This window comes from Syngnathus acus, chromosome 21 (assembly GCF_901709675.1).
Source record: "Syngnathus acus chromosome 21, fSynAcu1.2, whole genome shotgun sequence".
Taxonomy (NCBI): Eukaryota; Metazoa; Chordata; class Actinopteri; order Syngnathiformes; family Syngnathidae; genus Syngnathus; species Syngnathus acus.
In genome coordinates this window covers 6,135,302-6,149,430 of record NC_051105.1, presented here as the reverse complement: position 1 = coordinate 6,149,430, position 14,129 = coordinate 6,135,302, and the positions used below count along the sequence as shown (strand labels likewise).

Sequence of the window (14,129 nt, the reverse complement as noted above, 5' to 3'; positions counted from 1 at the left end):
TTAGAGTCAATAAATCGCAGACAATAGTTAAACTCCATTGCTCTGATTTCCCAGAATTTTCACGACGGTAAATAATGTCAAAGTATAATGTTAAATGAATGACAGGCACAAATATCACCATCAGTGTAATATGGCCCCGGGGCCTTGAGTTTGACACCCGTGGTCTAGGAGGTACATTTTCTTGGTGTACGTATTTGTTTTAAATCTTGACGCCAGACCCCTGAATGGCACTTTGGGAGGATGTTATGAGAAAAACATTTGAATAAGCACATTGATGGTGCTTCAGTCTTACCTCGTATGTTGTATTTTGCATCATACTTTTTTTTTTTTTTTTTATAAGTAAAGTGAGATGTAACCTTTGATTTTTACCACGTTGTGACTAAAACTTGTATTGAGTTTTTATAAAGTTTGGAAAGTGTGTCCACAGTGCTGTTTTGTTCACGTGCACATAAAATGAGTCAACCAAATAATGGTGTAACCGCACGTTTGACACGCAGGCATCTTTCAGATGCCTTGTAGCTTTATTCTTTTCTTCCAAAGTTCGTAAAATATTTTTATAGAGACGAGCCATGTTTGTTCTCCTCTCTCTAACAAAAGCAAAGCAAGCACCTTTGTTTACATCGCTTCAAATGCAACGTAACACTGAAAACCAATGAAGCAAACTCACTCCCGACAGAATATTAATAATATTGCACTTAATCTTGAACACCACCTGTCACTCACAGCTGCATAAAGAACTCTTTTCATTCAAGCACACATAGTTCACCCTTTTACATAAACATGAGTAAGAAAGTCACTTAAAAAAAACAATTGGTGGGAAGTTGGGCTTTAAAAGGTAGTACTCTACACTTGTACAAAGAAGTGCTCTCAAGCAAAAAAAAAAAAAAGTCACCCGCCTAATGCTCATCCTCGTTTTCCTGGCCTGACCCTTCAGAGCGGTCGCCTTCGAGACGATCTGGAAACAGTTCAGAGATTTGGCAATTTGAAAGTAAAACGTTGACAAGACCAAGTGCAAAAGGTGTACCTGATCGGATGTGATTGAGGGATGCCAGCATTCGCAGCATGAAGGAGGCAGGCACTGTGATTGTGTTCCTCGTCTCCTCCAGCATCAGCTCGTTTCGCGTTATCACCTGCCAGACGGAGACGGTATGGGGGGGGGAGAAAATGGCATGCATATATAAAAAGTGAAGGGTTGGTGGATTGTATACGAAGAATTGGCATCTCTGGAGTAGCTGTTAACCCACTGTGTTTAAGCAACCAATGCTTTTTACATACACATTTATGAAAAGCCACTTTTAAGTGACAGCCAGAGTCCAAACCAAGAACCTCTAAACTGTGAGGCATATATGCTAACGCCAACAAAAAAAAAACGCCCAAGTCTTGGTTGTCGTACCTCATCAGCAAGAACCCTGTTGAAAGACGGAGATTGCTCCAACGGAGACCAGATCTTGATGTCATAGTCAATGCCGGACGAGGCCAGAACTGGCCGGGAACAGGGAAACAATGAGTTTGGTGGAGTGATAGAGAAAGGTCAGGTGGAGCGGGTTTTGGACTGACTTGGGTCGTAGGGGTGCGGCTGCAGGCAGTTGACCACGTGGTTGTCGGCCTCCAGCAGCATGAGGTGCTCAGCGGTGTGCCGATCCCAGATGAAGATGTGGCCGCAGTCGGAGCCGCTCATCACAAAGTTGTTCCCCCAGAAGCAGGACTCCTTTATCTGGCACAAGAAAAGCAAACCGTATCTAACTGTAGTACATGACTGGCTTAGGGATTAGAATGTATTAAAAAAATTAATGCAGGGGGGTCTCATGAAAAAAACTAAGTTAGGAACTTCCAAAAAGCAGAAGAACTTTGCAGAAAGCAGTCGGATGAGTACCATAGTGCGAGAGTTGCGGTGGCCTTTGTACACCATTTTGACTGAGGGCCTCCTGATGTTTTGCGTCTCGCTCTCCTCCATCTCCCTTCGCTCTTTCCTCCTGCGAAACAGCTCCTGGATGCGAGCTGCAGCTGAACGTCTGAAACACGAGGACACCGTGTGACTCAACGTGCACGGTTGTAACCTCATGCTTTCGATTTAGGCTGGCACAAGCTTGTGACAGGCAAAAAAAAAAAAAAAGAGCAGCCACTACAACTCAAGCACACAATATCAGTATAGTATCACAATATCCGCATCTTCCTCAGGGTGGGACAAAAAAATTGTAGTGAGTCATATTGCAACATGTCTTATTACACGTGTTATGTTCTGTGTAGGTTTTTGGGTTGATCTTCTGGCTTAAGGGATGTTGGACTTTTTTGAAGCCACTATGATGAAACCAAGACCTAACATAACTAAAATATGACCACCTTACAAATAGCCAGCCAAGCAAATAAGACACTTCGCTGGAATGAGTTAACCAAGCCCCCGCAAATAAAAAATAACTGAATCATTATAATGATTCAATTGACGAAGACCAACAATATGCTGCTAGAATGCAACAAAAATGTAAATTTATCAAACCCTAAAATTTACAGGACATTTTAAGTGGATTCAACATCATTTAAGGACAATGAAGGGTCAAATTTGTGAAACTCAATGTTCTGTATAATCCCTGATTAATAAAACAAGAATTTTGTTTTGACAAGTATTGAATAACAGAGCTTGTATTTATGTGATTAATTGATTTGTATTTAGTTTGATTGTTTTAATTGGACCATGATGGTTTTTTTTGTTCTCATTGCTATCTGAAATGCATCTGTGACTGTCTTTTAGAAAGTCAGAGCAGCTTCTTGGGTACTGACTATGTACCAGAATGATACACTTCTGAAATCATCAAATTTGCTCAATATAGTAGGTTTAATGTTATTATTAATAATCAAGTCTATTAATTCATCTGAAGACACTGACAATGATTTCTCACAAGAATTAGGAAACAGATAAAGACCAATATACAGTGCATCGAACTGAGTACAACACTTTACATACATAAAAATATTTTCGAAATGACTTCTACAAAATCCCTAGAAAATCACAAAGTTCCATCGCTGATGAGTCTTGCTCCGTGCATCACACACTCGGTGGCATCAGTACCCACATGCACGACAGTTAGTTCTGTGTGTACATTAGTTGCCCTCATGACACACACTGTTACCTGATCATTCTATCTCCTACTGCAGATCCTCTGGAATTTGCTCTAGATGTGCAGTATGACAATCAATGATAAAGCTTGACATACGAGAAGGCAAATATTGAGTTCATGAGAGTCGACCCATTTAACGTACCTCTGGCCTTGTCCTCGATACCTGGTTGACGGGATGAGGATGGGGTCGTCGTCACTGTCGTCAGAGTCCTGGTGCCCCCTTGCGGGCTGGCCCTGGCCCTCAGTCACCGTCGGAACCACATCCGACCCCTCACCCCCCGTGGGTTCCTGTCTCCGGCAGTCCCCAGAAGTTTCCTCCGGGGCGTCTGCCGGACTACTATCCTTTGACGAGCCTTCCGGTGGGCCATTGGCGGTCAACTTGTTGTGAGTACTAGAGCAGGAGGGGTCGCTTGAAGGCTCTGTTGTGGCCGAGGCCTCACTCTGCTGCGCTGAAGAGTCAAATGTTGGGTGGGAAAGATTCATACACTTAATAAATTCATCACTGTTAAATTTAAAATGAAAGTCAATAAAACAAATACATCTTTGACTGATTGGCATTTTTGCCATTTATTAAACAAGAAGTTAACTGAAGACGATTATACTGATCTTCCTGTGCGTTATGTACTTCGTGTACGTTATCGCAGTTCATCAGCAAGCCAAACTCGGGTATAAATCACTTGCGCCAGGATCCCTTTATTTCCGCATTCCAGTGTAATACACAACGAGTAAAAAGCCATTGCTTCCACGAGCATGAGAAGAGAAAGATTCACCTGGATGACGCGAGAAATGTTACCGTCTCTCAAGCCAAGTGCTTTTTAAGTCGCTTCAACAAAAAAATACGCACAACTTCTGGTGTGTTTCAAAATAAAGTTCCGGTTCGCTTCTGAACTGTAAATAACTGCGTTCCTTTACATAGAAAACATTTCTTAGCATAACATATACATTCAATAAATCAGTTTTAAGTACACTTACCTTTCTAACATCAAGAAAACAATTCTATCATCAAGAAAACAATTCTGAGGGCAGAACAACGATACTGCAAATTCGGTACCTCAAAGGACTTAATTAAAATCATTATGCCCCAAGTTTGAGAACCAATCATTGTGGTTTTAGAAGCATTGACAGCTCAAGAGAATTACAAAAGCACATTTTTCTGGTGTGTTTTGAGCTTAGTGTTGAACTTTCTACGGGACAAAATTAGGTAAAGTTACGTTTTTTTCTTTCTAGTGTAGGGTTTTGACTTGGAAGAGATTTGTGGTTTTTTCAGTGCTCATATCTTCTTACTCATTTCTTAAATAAGAACACAAATGCCTTAACAGCTTTTGATTATAAAAATATATAACTCACGTGGCTCCAGCACAGGATTCTCTGTGGATACACTCTGCCGGCTCTGCACTGTCTCAAATGCCTTTGGACCGCCGCTGCCTGGAGAGCTGGATGTGCTACTGCTCCTGAAGAAGTAGAATCGTTTCACAACATTTTCCTCATCGTTGGGTTGGTTGTATGCAAACTAAAGTACAGTTCAAAAATATTGTGCGAGATACAAAAGTCTTTGATGGGCTCACCATTCATCAGTGAAGTCCAGTTTGATGGTGCTGGCGGTGGTTCCCTCTGAGCTGTAGTGCAGGCTGAGCACCGGTTCCGCCGCAGTGGACCGGCTGGCGTTTGAGGTGGAGGGAGGGTTGCAGACGGCTGGCAGTGAAGCATCGTCAGACTGCGAAAAAGATACGCCTCCTGTGGGGCAAGAGCGCACACATACACAACAGCAGCAATGGTTCAAAAATGTTGTTTGTTATTAATATACATCTTCTTATAAACCTCTGAAATTCTATTTATTCTCATGCCACAACATGAACAAGAGCAAGTGGTTTCAAGACGCACCGTGCTGTTCATCCAGAGTCATGGATCCCAGCTGCTTGTTTACAACCGATGAAGGGGAATCTGCAAAATATAAATAAATAAGAGAAATATAAAATAAAGGCAACTACCATATGTAGGCCAAACATTGCTGCACAGACACAATGCACAGAAATAGAATGCAAATGACAGACATATGAGGTCCCCCCCCTCCCCCCAAAAAATAGCTCTATTAGAAATCAGGTGTTACACAACACCAACAAATCTAACTTCTGGCTAGAGCAAGAACATGAATACATTATCTTTAATTGGAGATTGGCAATGCAGTAAATCTTCTTTCGCCTTTCCTTACACGTGATGCCAAACATGCGGTGAGCACAACAGAAATCACACAAAGTTAATTTACTGGCGAAGGAACTCAAACAGTTCTAAAAGACATTAAACTGCCAGTAAAGCAGACGGTCGACTGTACATGCCGGAACAGGGTTAGGACTGCAAGTAAAACCGCAAGAAGGATCTGGAGTGATGCAACATGGTGGAGGACAACAGCTTTTTATATAAATATAAAAAAAAAAAAAAGAAAAAAAAAAGTAAGAGTAGTGTCTTATAGTCCGGAAAATACGGTATTTTGGATACCACACCACAAGATAGCACTGACCACATGTCCTGTCATAATGACTACATTTACATGTATAAAGACAATATTAGTGATCATTGTTATGACTCTGATACAGCAATTTGGATCTAATACAATATTAGAGACATATTTTAAATGGTGTATGTATATCCCATCATAGTCGGAAGTTTCACTCTCTCTTCTCCCGTCCTGCTATTGTGAATGAATGAAAGTGATATCATAAGAGAGGCTAGTGGCATGTTAATAAGCACATGGTGGTATTTCTGTGAATGGAGGAGAGATCACAAAGGGATTAGTGGTCATTGTGGAGCCTAACTAGATCTACACAAGCATGTCAAGGGGAAAACCGCAGAGGGGGGAGGGGGGGGGCAGGCAAAAAAAAAAAAAAAAGACAAGAAGCGGGTTTGGGTGAGGGTAACCTGTGTGGGGTTGAGTCTCAGGAACAGCAGTGGCTTCCAGTCTTTCCGGAGGGGCAGAGGAAGAGGAGGAGGAGGAGGAGGCAGAAGAAGGGGCCGCTCGCCGCCCCTGTCCTGGGGGGTCGGCCAGGCGAAGTAACCTCTGCAAACGTCTACACACTAAACTTATGGGCAGCCGATGAGGGCCGTACTCTGATAGAGAGGCGAAGGGAGAAAGGGTGGAGATTTTATGGAGGAGTGACAACGAAAAATGGAGGACATGATGCTGAAGGAAAGGAACTGCTACTTGAAAGGCTGTGCCACGTATTCTAATAAAATGCCAACACAACACTGGGTTTGGACCAAGGACAAAGCACTTTCGTTCTATAGGGCAATGCGACAGCATGCGTAAAAGCTCCTCCTCTTCCTCGCACAACACGGTTGCTTGCTGCCAGGATGTCAGCAAAAAACCTCAAAGGAACATTTTTTAAATTAGACATGGCTGTCTATATGGTGTTTGTGGTGTGCGGGATTGGTCATCCCGAGTACACCACACACGAGAAGAGCCGTAAACACTTTTCCGATAGTCAAGAGAGGTGTCTTTTCACAATGTGTGGAGTTTGCATGTTCTCCCCGTGTCCACGTGGGTTTTCTCCGGGTACTCCGGTTTCCTCCCACATCCCAAAAACACGCTTGATTGAGCACTTCAAATTGCCCCTAGGTGTGAGTATGAGTGCAGATGGTTGTTTGTGTGCCCTGCGATTGGCTGGCAACCAGCTCAGGGTGTCCCCCGCCTACTGCCCGATGACTGCTGAGATAGGCTCCAGCACGCCCGCGACAAGCGAAATAGAAAATGGATGGAATTTCACGCACTATGTGGCACCCCAAATACACAAATATGAAGAATAAAAAAGTAACTCTTCAATAAAATGTCACCATTTAAAATCTACCTAACAGGTTGACACTTACCGGAGAGGGCAGTTTCTGACGCGGCCGTTCCTGGAGTGGGGGTCTGTCTCCGCAATGACGATGCTGATCTCTCGACTGATGATGTGCTGGAAGACGGTGTTGCAGTAGCAGCTGAGGATAACGCAGGCGCAGAAGAGGAGGCAGGCGAGGCCGCCGCCGCCGCAGCAGGACTGCTTTGCAAGGCCAGGGCGTCAGCTGCTGCTGGTCTCTCGAGGGAGCTGATCTCCTGGCTGGCGGCACTTACAGTGGCGACGGGAATATTGGGACGAACGGTCGTTCCTAGAAGCAAGATGATTTGATCAAATATATATTACACACAGTAAACAAATCTTACTGTAAAACAGGTTTATGGAGAAACAAAATGTTCCACCTCGGGGTCGCGACTGAGGGCGAGTTCCTCTACTGCTCTGAGCTTCACTGGCTTCCTCGAACCAGCGTGACAACATATCCGACATCCTCTGCATTAAGGACACGTTGGGGCTCTGTTCCCCTGGAAGGGAAAAATAAAAAGTAACAACGTTTCTGTATCATGACAAGAACGATTAATAAAATAAAGGACGTGAGAAATTGATGAAAGAGGTTTGGGTTATATATAACACTAAACACAGCATGAGGTGGACAATCTAATTCGAACAAGATCCAACAAATGACTGCCATTACTAAGACAACCACAAATGCCTGGTTATTGGTTATCACCTATTAGGCATCCTCCAGTTGTTTATGAGAATACATGTCAAGTTGCCCAAAATAGTCAGCTTTCAAAATAAGCTTAAATATTGTCGTCTCCAGCTCAGCCATGGACCTTACAACAAATGTAACCTATTCACAAGAAAATCTCTGTAGATCTGACAAAGGGACGACTAAATCCAATATATGATCCAGGTTCCCTCAATAAGCTACTATGGAATACTGTGCGCACTTTATAATATGGAAATGTTGTCAAATGAACACTTCTCTCACAATATCCAACAATAGTGATGTTAGATGTGTTTCTAATATTTGACCTAGTTTCTGTACATTGTGTAGAGTGGAGTACGTTTGTATGGCCATATTATGTCTTTCTGGCAAATTAACCAAGAGATATAGATACATTTGCAGGAGTCATGGTGTTGGCAATCAAGGGCGATATACTTACCATCTCTCTCCCTCTCACTCTCAGGACGAGCTCGGGGTCCAGTATCTGACCAGTCACCTCGCAAACGAAGGCGCTTAACTGGCGGCTGCCTAAGCTGTGGAAACACACACGCAGGCAGGCACACACACACACACCACACACACCACACACACACACACACTGAAAGATTAGCAGCTTGTCAATCAAAGCGTGTTCAAAAATAGATGCACTGCCAAAGCCAAACAATGCACATCTCAGTCAGTCTGCCCCTCTCTCACAGAGCACCATGTTGCCTTTACTTTCCCTGAGCCCTCATCCCCTCCACCCTCTCCCATGCCTGTCCCTATCTTTGAAAGGGCCAGAAATGGAAGACTGAGGTCTTCCAGGTATCAACACTTAAATGAGGAAGTCAGGGACTGAGATGGTAAGAAGTGGAGTGACCTGCTCATTCAGTCAGAGAAAGTTGAGCTACAGGTCACGCACGCACGCACGCACATAAACAGTTTAACATAACATCCACTTGAACTATTTGAGGTGAGTGGGAACACAGTGTGCGTGGGTTGCTCTATTTGGAAAGGAATGTTGGGTTGCATCTCGCCACAGCTGACCTCACGAGGCATTGAATCACTGGCACCGTGATGGAAAGTCGACATGTTGCTGTTCCGACTTCAGCTAGAGTATCAAATGCCACCTGTGGTCAAAGACCCTGTGATTTCAAAGATTTGTTCCTCTGTTGTCCTTACCTCCTCCCTCCTCTCCTCCGAGGGGCCCTTCAACTCTCGGGCCTGATCGTCTTTGGGGTCAAACAGGTAGATGTAGTCGGACGAATAGCTGACCAGCACCTCTTGGCCGTCCTCGCTGTAGCATAGCGACGTCACCCGACACGATTTGTTGGACAGATGAGCCGGCACGAACCTCACGCACATGCCCGTTGTCCCCCGGCCCATGTAGTTACCTAGGAAAGGACTCGAGCAATAAACAAAAGGCAGCGTGCCATTATTTTTGCTGCAACTGCAGTTCGTACTGACCTGTGGCCCTGGTGCCCAGCATACGTCTGTCATAGATGCGCACAGAACTGTCTGAACAGCCCACCGCCAGGTAGTAGGGCATCAGCGGCGAGATCGATATAGACGTAGCCGCTCTTCGGCAATTGATCAGGATGTCCTGTCAAACACCAAAGCGGGAATTTCTGTTGTCATTGCAATGCATCCATCAGACAGGTTGGCCATGATCTGAATGATGCTTTTCATTTGAAAGCAGTGTGGGTCGGGTTCTCACTATATTTGGTAACTTGGGCTGGGCGATTGTGGGAAAAGTAAGATCAATGATCTTTTTGATAGCTATTGAAATTAATGAGAATAATGGAGTGTAAATCGTAGTCTCTAACGACCAGGAAGCTATTTGTGATCACCGTACATCTTTGCAATCCTCTTTCGTGCAGCTGGTTTTCGTGCGGAGATCAAACCACCGCACCGTGCCATCCTCCCCGCACGACAAGAAGGTGTAGGGGTCGTTTGGTACTGTCATAATCTGGCGACACAGCCAACGACCAAGTTAGACAGAGAACATTGTCACAGAGGGATTTCTGAAGCGTTTTTGTTGACCTCATAGGCGGTGCCGTAATGGCAAGTAAACTGACACTGTCTGTTGAACTCGGCACTCTTTTCTGTGCGGGTGTAGTAGAGGATTCCATCCCCAGAGCAGGAGATGATCTCCTGGTCGTTGGTGTGGGGCATGAACTTTGCGCTGAAGATATTGGCCCGGTGGCCGGACCGTATTGACTTTTTCACCTGAGGAAGTCAAAAAGAAACAAGATGCCACTAAAAAGGGGGAACTGGTTTTATCTTGGGCTGCAACTAAGGATTACTTTAATAACAATTCATGAGGTCATTGTTTTGGCCATCAATCAATGATTTGGTTTTAAAAATCAACTTGGCTTGAGTTTCATCCCTTTATCAAATACTTAAACATTTATCAAATTCCTTCCAACTGACAGTGCAGGAAACGCACATGCGGCACTTTTTCTACTCAAAGCTCGAAATGGGAATCTTGAAAAACAAGATTTGTGAAGCACATGCGAGTCTCCAAAAAAAAAAAAAAAAAAAACTCGACATTACATCTACGTCATTCGCATCAAGACAGCGAGAAAGATTCACAGTTTTTACCTTTTCTACACGGATTATTTCAACATCCTTTATTTCCTGACACTTTTCTCTACAGACCTTTTTCTTGTACGGGTTGGTAATGGCCAGGAAGGTATCATCTGAACCGGACAGGATGTATTCTCCCGTCTCGTTCCACGATATCGTGTTGACCTGAAGGGAGTCAAAGAGTCAGCGCACAGTGACACAAGATATTGGTCGAGTCCACGTCAATTAATCAGAGACATCATTGATATTTACTTCTCCGTTGTCAACTCACAATGCGAGCTCTCACCTCCAAATAAAAGTCCACCCCCGACCGACACAGCCAGCCAATAACAAATCACATTCAGCCACATTCAGACTCAGTTCACGTAACATAACTGCATTTTCACAACAAAGTGGTTATTGATCGACCACCACTGTTTTGTTAGTTTGTCAGGTTTATGTGGTCCTGAAGTCAACGTCAACAAAGGAGGTACTCACACAGCCATCGTGGATATTGAGCGTTGCTTCTAGCTTCAGTCTCTGAACAAACTCTCTTCTACCTGCAGATAACAAAGGAAATATGTTTTGGGGCTTCTGCCAGTTATAACAATATTACTTAGTATAATATCATACAGACACACCATTGCACCTCTAATACTGTATAATGTCATAAATAAAACTACCAATGACTTTAAAAGTTAAAGGGCGAAACTATTCAAAAAAATATGCGCTGAAATAAGAATTTGAAAATGAAAAGTGCAAACACAGTTGAGCCAATTTGGATGTGCACTTTATTTTATTTTTTACTTCTTAATGCATTTCCAAGGTATCGGATCAAGGTGCACTTGGGTGTAAAGCAACATGATTGGGACATCCCTAATACAGTGGTTTACTTCACTTAACGTTTAAAAGGACAGCTAAAGGGCAAATAAACCCTCTGAAAATGTTAAAATGGGATTATTGATGAAATAAACAATTAATGGGAAATTTATTTTTTACTTAAATGCATCGAATCCTTCAACTTTACAATGAATTTAAATGCATATTAAAGCATCTTTTATCGGAGAGATGCAAAAACAAAGATAGATGTGATGTTTTAAATGTATTTTTTGGAATAAATACTTTGATCATTTAAGTAAACAGCGGCTGATAACGACAATATGGACCAAAACTGAGCCATTTGCTGTCTTGGGTTTAGTTCCCCCTTGAAGTTTATGTTGCTGACAACATTACCTGTATTATTGATTAAGATTTTCTGATGACAACTGTTAGAGGCTGGAAAAAAAATTCACTTTACATTGTTTGTTATGTCAGGGTTTCAAGAAGTTCACAGATCTCCCCCCCCCCACCCCCCCCCCCCCAATTGCGGCAGCACACAACTTTATCCTAATGGCATTTAACAATGGCATTTTGTTTTCTTGCGCATTAGGTTAGGTGCAGACCATATCATTCTTACATAAATGCATTCTGGGCCAGAATCATATTTTACATATAGGTTGTTACGTGGGGAGAAAAATACATCTAAGAATCCCTTTTGAAAGGCAATAGCGTGCGACTGGAACACAACCCACAAGTTGTCACCCTTCTCCTTTTCCAAGCTAAATATAAACTGGGAGTGCTGCCGCTGCTGCTGCTGCTGCTCTTGCAGTGTAACTGAACACAATGCGAGCTTCAAGTTAATCACTGTCAAGTTAAATACAGCAATGATAAAAACTCAGAGGCACCTGCTTCAGTACTCAGGTGCATACAGCTTGACGGCGGTGCCATCGGAAGGACCAATAACTCATAAATAATTCACTTCGTAAATCAAGAGCAGAATACCTCTTAAGTAAATTAATCTGACAATGACATGAGTGCAAGTGTGAATCTATTAAGAAATTAAATGTCGGTGCTACAGTGTTATTTCCGTCATAAAAATTAAAAAAAACAAATAGGGAGAGGAGCATAGGGGGGCAAGGGCTACAACCCACTACGTTCCAAACACGCTAGCGTTACTCTCCATGTTTCATTCTTACCCAAATAGTTCGTCCGAATGGTGTTTGGCTCGCTGTATCCGATGAGGCGTTTGTTTACATCCCATACCAGGTTGCCGCAGTAGGACATGGTGACCGAGTGTGGCTTTTAATAAACAACAACATTGAAATTTAAGCTAACCGCCTCGGGGATTTCTTTGGCCATCGGTCCCTGTCAATCGGGACGATGCTAACGTTAGCTGGTCGCGACAGTGCAGAGTTCCATGGCGGAGTGAGATGAGAGTTCCTTAATTACCGTCCAGGCAGGTCCTTCTTGCTAGTGGCCCGACAACCTACCTTGCTCCTGAGCAAGTAACTGTGCGGCGGGTTAGCCCGCCGGCCTGCTTTATTTTGTGTAAGAGGCAGGCGAACGATCAGCTGTGCCCAAACAACGCGATAAACTGCGAGGTTTACCAGAGCGAGGGTGTGTTCGTTTTGGGAGTTGGTGAGACGCGCGGGAGAAGGGTGGTTTTGTTTTGTTTTGTTTTGTTTTGTTTTGTTTAAAATAAATATATAGTTAGATCTACTTCCCACAACACATGGCGCACAGCACGCAGGCGAACAAACACACACCATTTGTTTTTGTTTTTTTTGGGTTTTTTTCTAGTTCAACCTTTTATTCAAACACAAACACATTAAGTATAATAGCACCACGTACTACAAGCCGACAAAAACAAAATAAGACTTCCCCAATACTAGTTCAAGCTTTTATTCAAACACATTTGGTATAATAACACCACCGACTACAAGCCGGCAAAAACAAAATAAGAAATCCCCAATACAAAAACACACACAAAACAAACAAACCAAAGCGCACACACACACACACAAAAAAACTAAAATGAAAAAAGTACAAACAAAATAAAAACACATTTCAGGGCAACTCCATCTTATTCACAAAGAATATACAGCCAGAGCAAATATCTTACAGAGACAGCCTTTTAATAAATGAGGTCAGTTTTACAGCATTCTTGGTGTTAATAAGCTTTAACGAATTGGTATAGAATTTAAGATCATTCTTCCAATGCAGAATGTTTTGTTTTGTTTTAACGAAGCAGCATTTGTGTATGTATTGTTTGGCCAACAAAATAATATTGTTAATAAAAAAAAAAATCGAATTTACCATTATGGAAAAAGCCATGTACACAAACCATTTGTGTAATGTATTACCTTGTACTTAATTCTGTCTTCATATCAAAGCAGATGACATGACCTTGAGTTACAGCCCCTCTTCACATTCAGTTCCGATATAGAATGCTACAATACAATGTTGCAAGTGCATGCCACATTTAGGATGTTTCGTACGTCATTCAGTCTCTTCCCAAAAGGGCTCCTTTTCAAACCTATCTTGGACACAGACCCCAAGCCAAGTTGAGACATCAGACACGAGCTGGGCTCAGGGTTGAACCCCACACCTCACAACTGTGCTTCCAATACTTGTGACTGCATTTTTGTGCTTCGGTCCACCAAAGCTTTAGGTGTTCAGGGGTACCTAATGAAGTGTCCACTGAGGGTCTGCAAGAAAGTTAAGTTAAAGTTAAAGTCCCAATGATCGTCACACACACACCTGGGTGTGGTGAAATTTGTCCTCTGCATTTAACCCATCCCCATGTGATTTTAATCCATCCCCTGGGGGAGAGGGGAGCAGTGAGCAGCAGCGGTGCCGCGCTCGGGAATCAGTTGGTGATCTAACCCCCCAATTCCAACCCTTAATGCTGAGTGCCAAGCAGGGAGGCAATGGGTCCCATTTTTATAGTCTTTGGTATGACCCGGCCGGGGTTTGAACCCACAACCTTCCAGTCTCAGGGCGGACACTCTACCACTAGGCCACTGAGCTAGAAGCAGCAAGAAACAACCAACCTGATACATTTTGTGCCTCTGAATAGTTACCGTATTTTCCGGA

The 14,129-nt window shown here is 43.1% G+C and overlaps 2 protein-coding genes across 4 annotated transcripts in view; both read right to left on the bottom strand.

The window, feature by feature from the left end:
- LOC119139822 (NXPE family member 3-like) overlaps window positions 1–14,129 on the bottom strand; it is a 43,605-nt gene that overhangs the window by 7,359 nt on the left and 22,117 nt on the right.
- dcaf6 (ddb1 and cul4 associated factor 6) lies at window positions 471–12,621 on the bottom strand. 3 transcript variants are annotated; one of them, XM_037280792.1, is made up of 21 exons: window positions 12,230–12,621; window positions 10,713–10,774; window positions 10,308–10,400; window positions 9,690–9,875; window positions 9,502–9,615; window positions 9,114–9,249; window positions 8,829–9,040; window positions 8,107–8,200; window positions 7,342–7,461; window positions 6,972–7,250; window positions 6,027–6,215; window positions 4,995–5,054; window positions 4,679–4,847; window positions 4,461–4,564; window positions 3,256–3,562; window positions 3,126–3,167; window positions 1,874–2,012; window positions 1,558–1,714; window positions 1,394–1,482; window positions 1,025–1,130; window positions 471–955 (listed from the first exon to the last, which is right to left on the bottom strand). In XM_037280792.1, exons 1-21 carry the CDS (start codon window positions 12,315–12,317, stop codon window positions 897–899), a joined length of 2,805 nt encoding a protein of 934 aa, XP_037136687.1. In that variant the 5' UTR covers window positions 12,318–12,621; the 3' UTR covers window positions 471–896. The 3 variants fall into 3 exon arrangements, with proteins under 3 accessions (XP_037136687.1, XP_037136688.1, XP_037136689.1); XM_037280793.1 differs by lacking the exon at window positions 3,126–3,167; XM_037280794.1 differs by lacking the exon at window positions 6,027–6,215.

Coding starts and splice junctions, on each gene's coding strand:
- dcaf6 (XM_037280792.1), bottom strand. CDS start 12,317: ATGTCCTACTGCGGCAACCTGGTATGGGATGTAAACAAACGCCTCATC. Junction 9,616..9,689: donor ATTACGGCACCGCCTATGAG/GTCAACAAAAAC, acceptor CTGTGTCGCCAG/ATTATGACAGTACCAAACGA. Junction 9,041..9,113: donor GCTGGGCACCAGGGCCACAG/GTCAGTACGAAC, acceptor GTCCTTTCCTAG/GTAACTACATGGGCCGGGGG.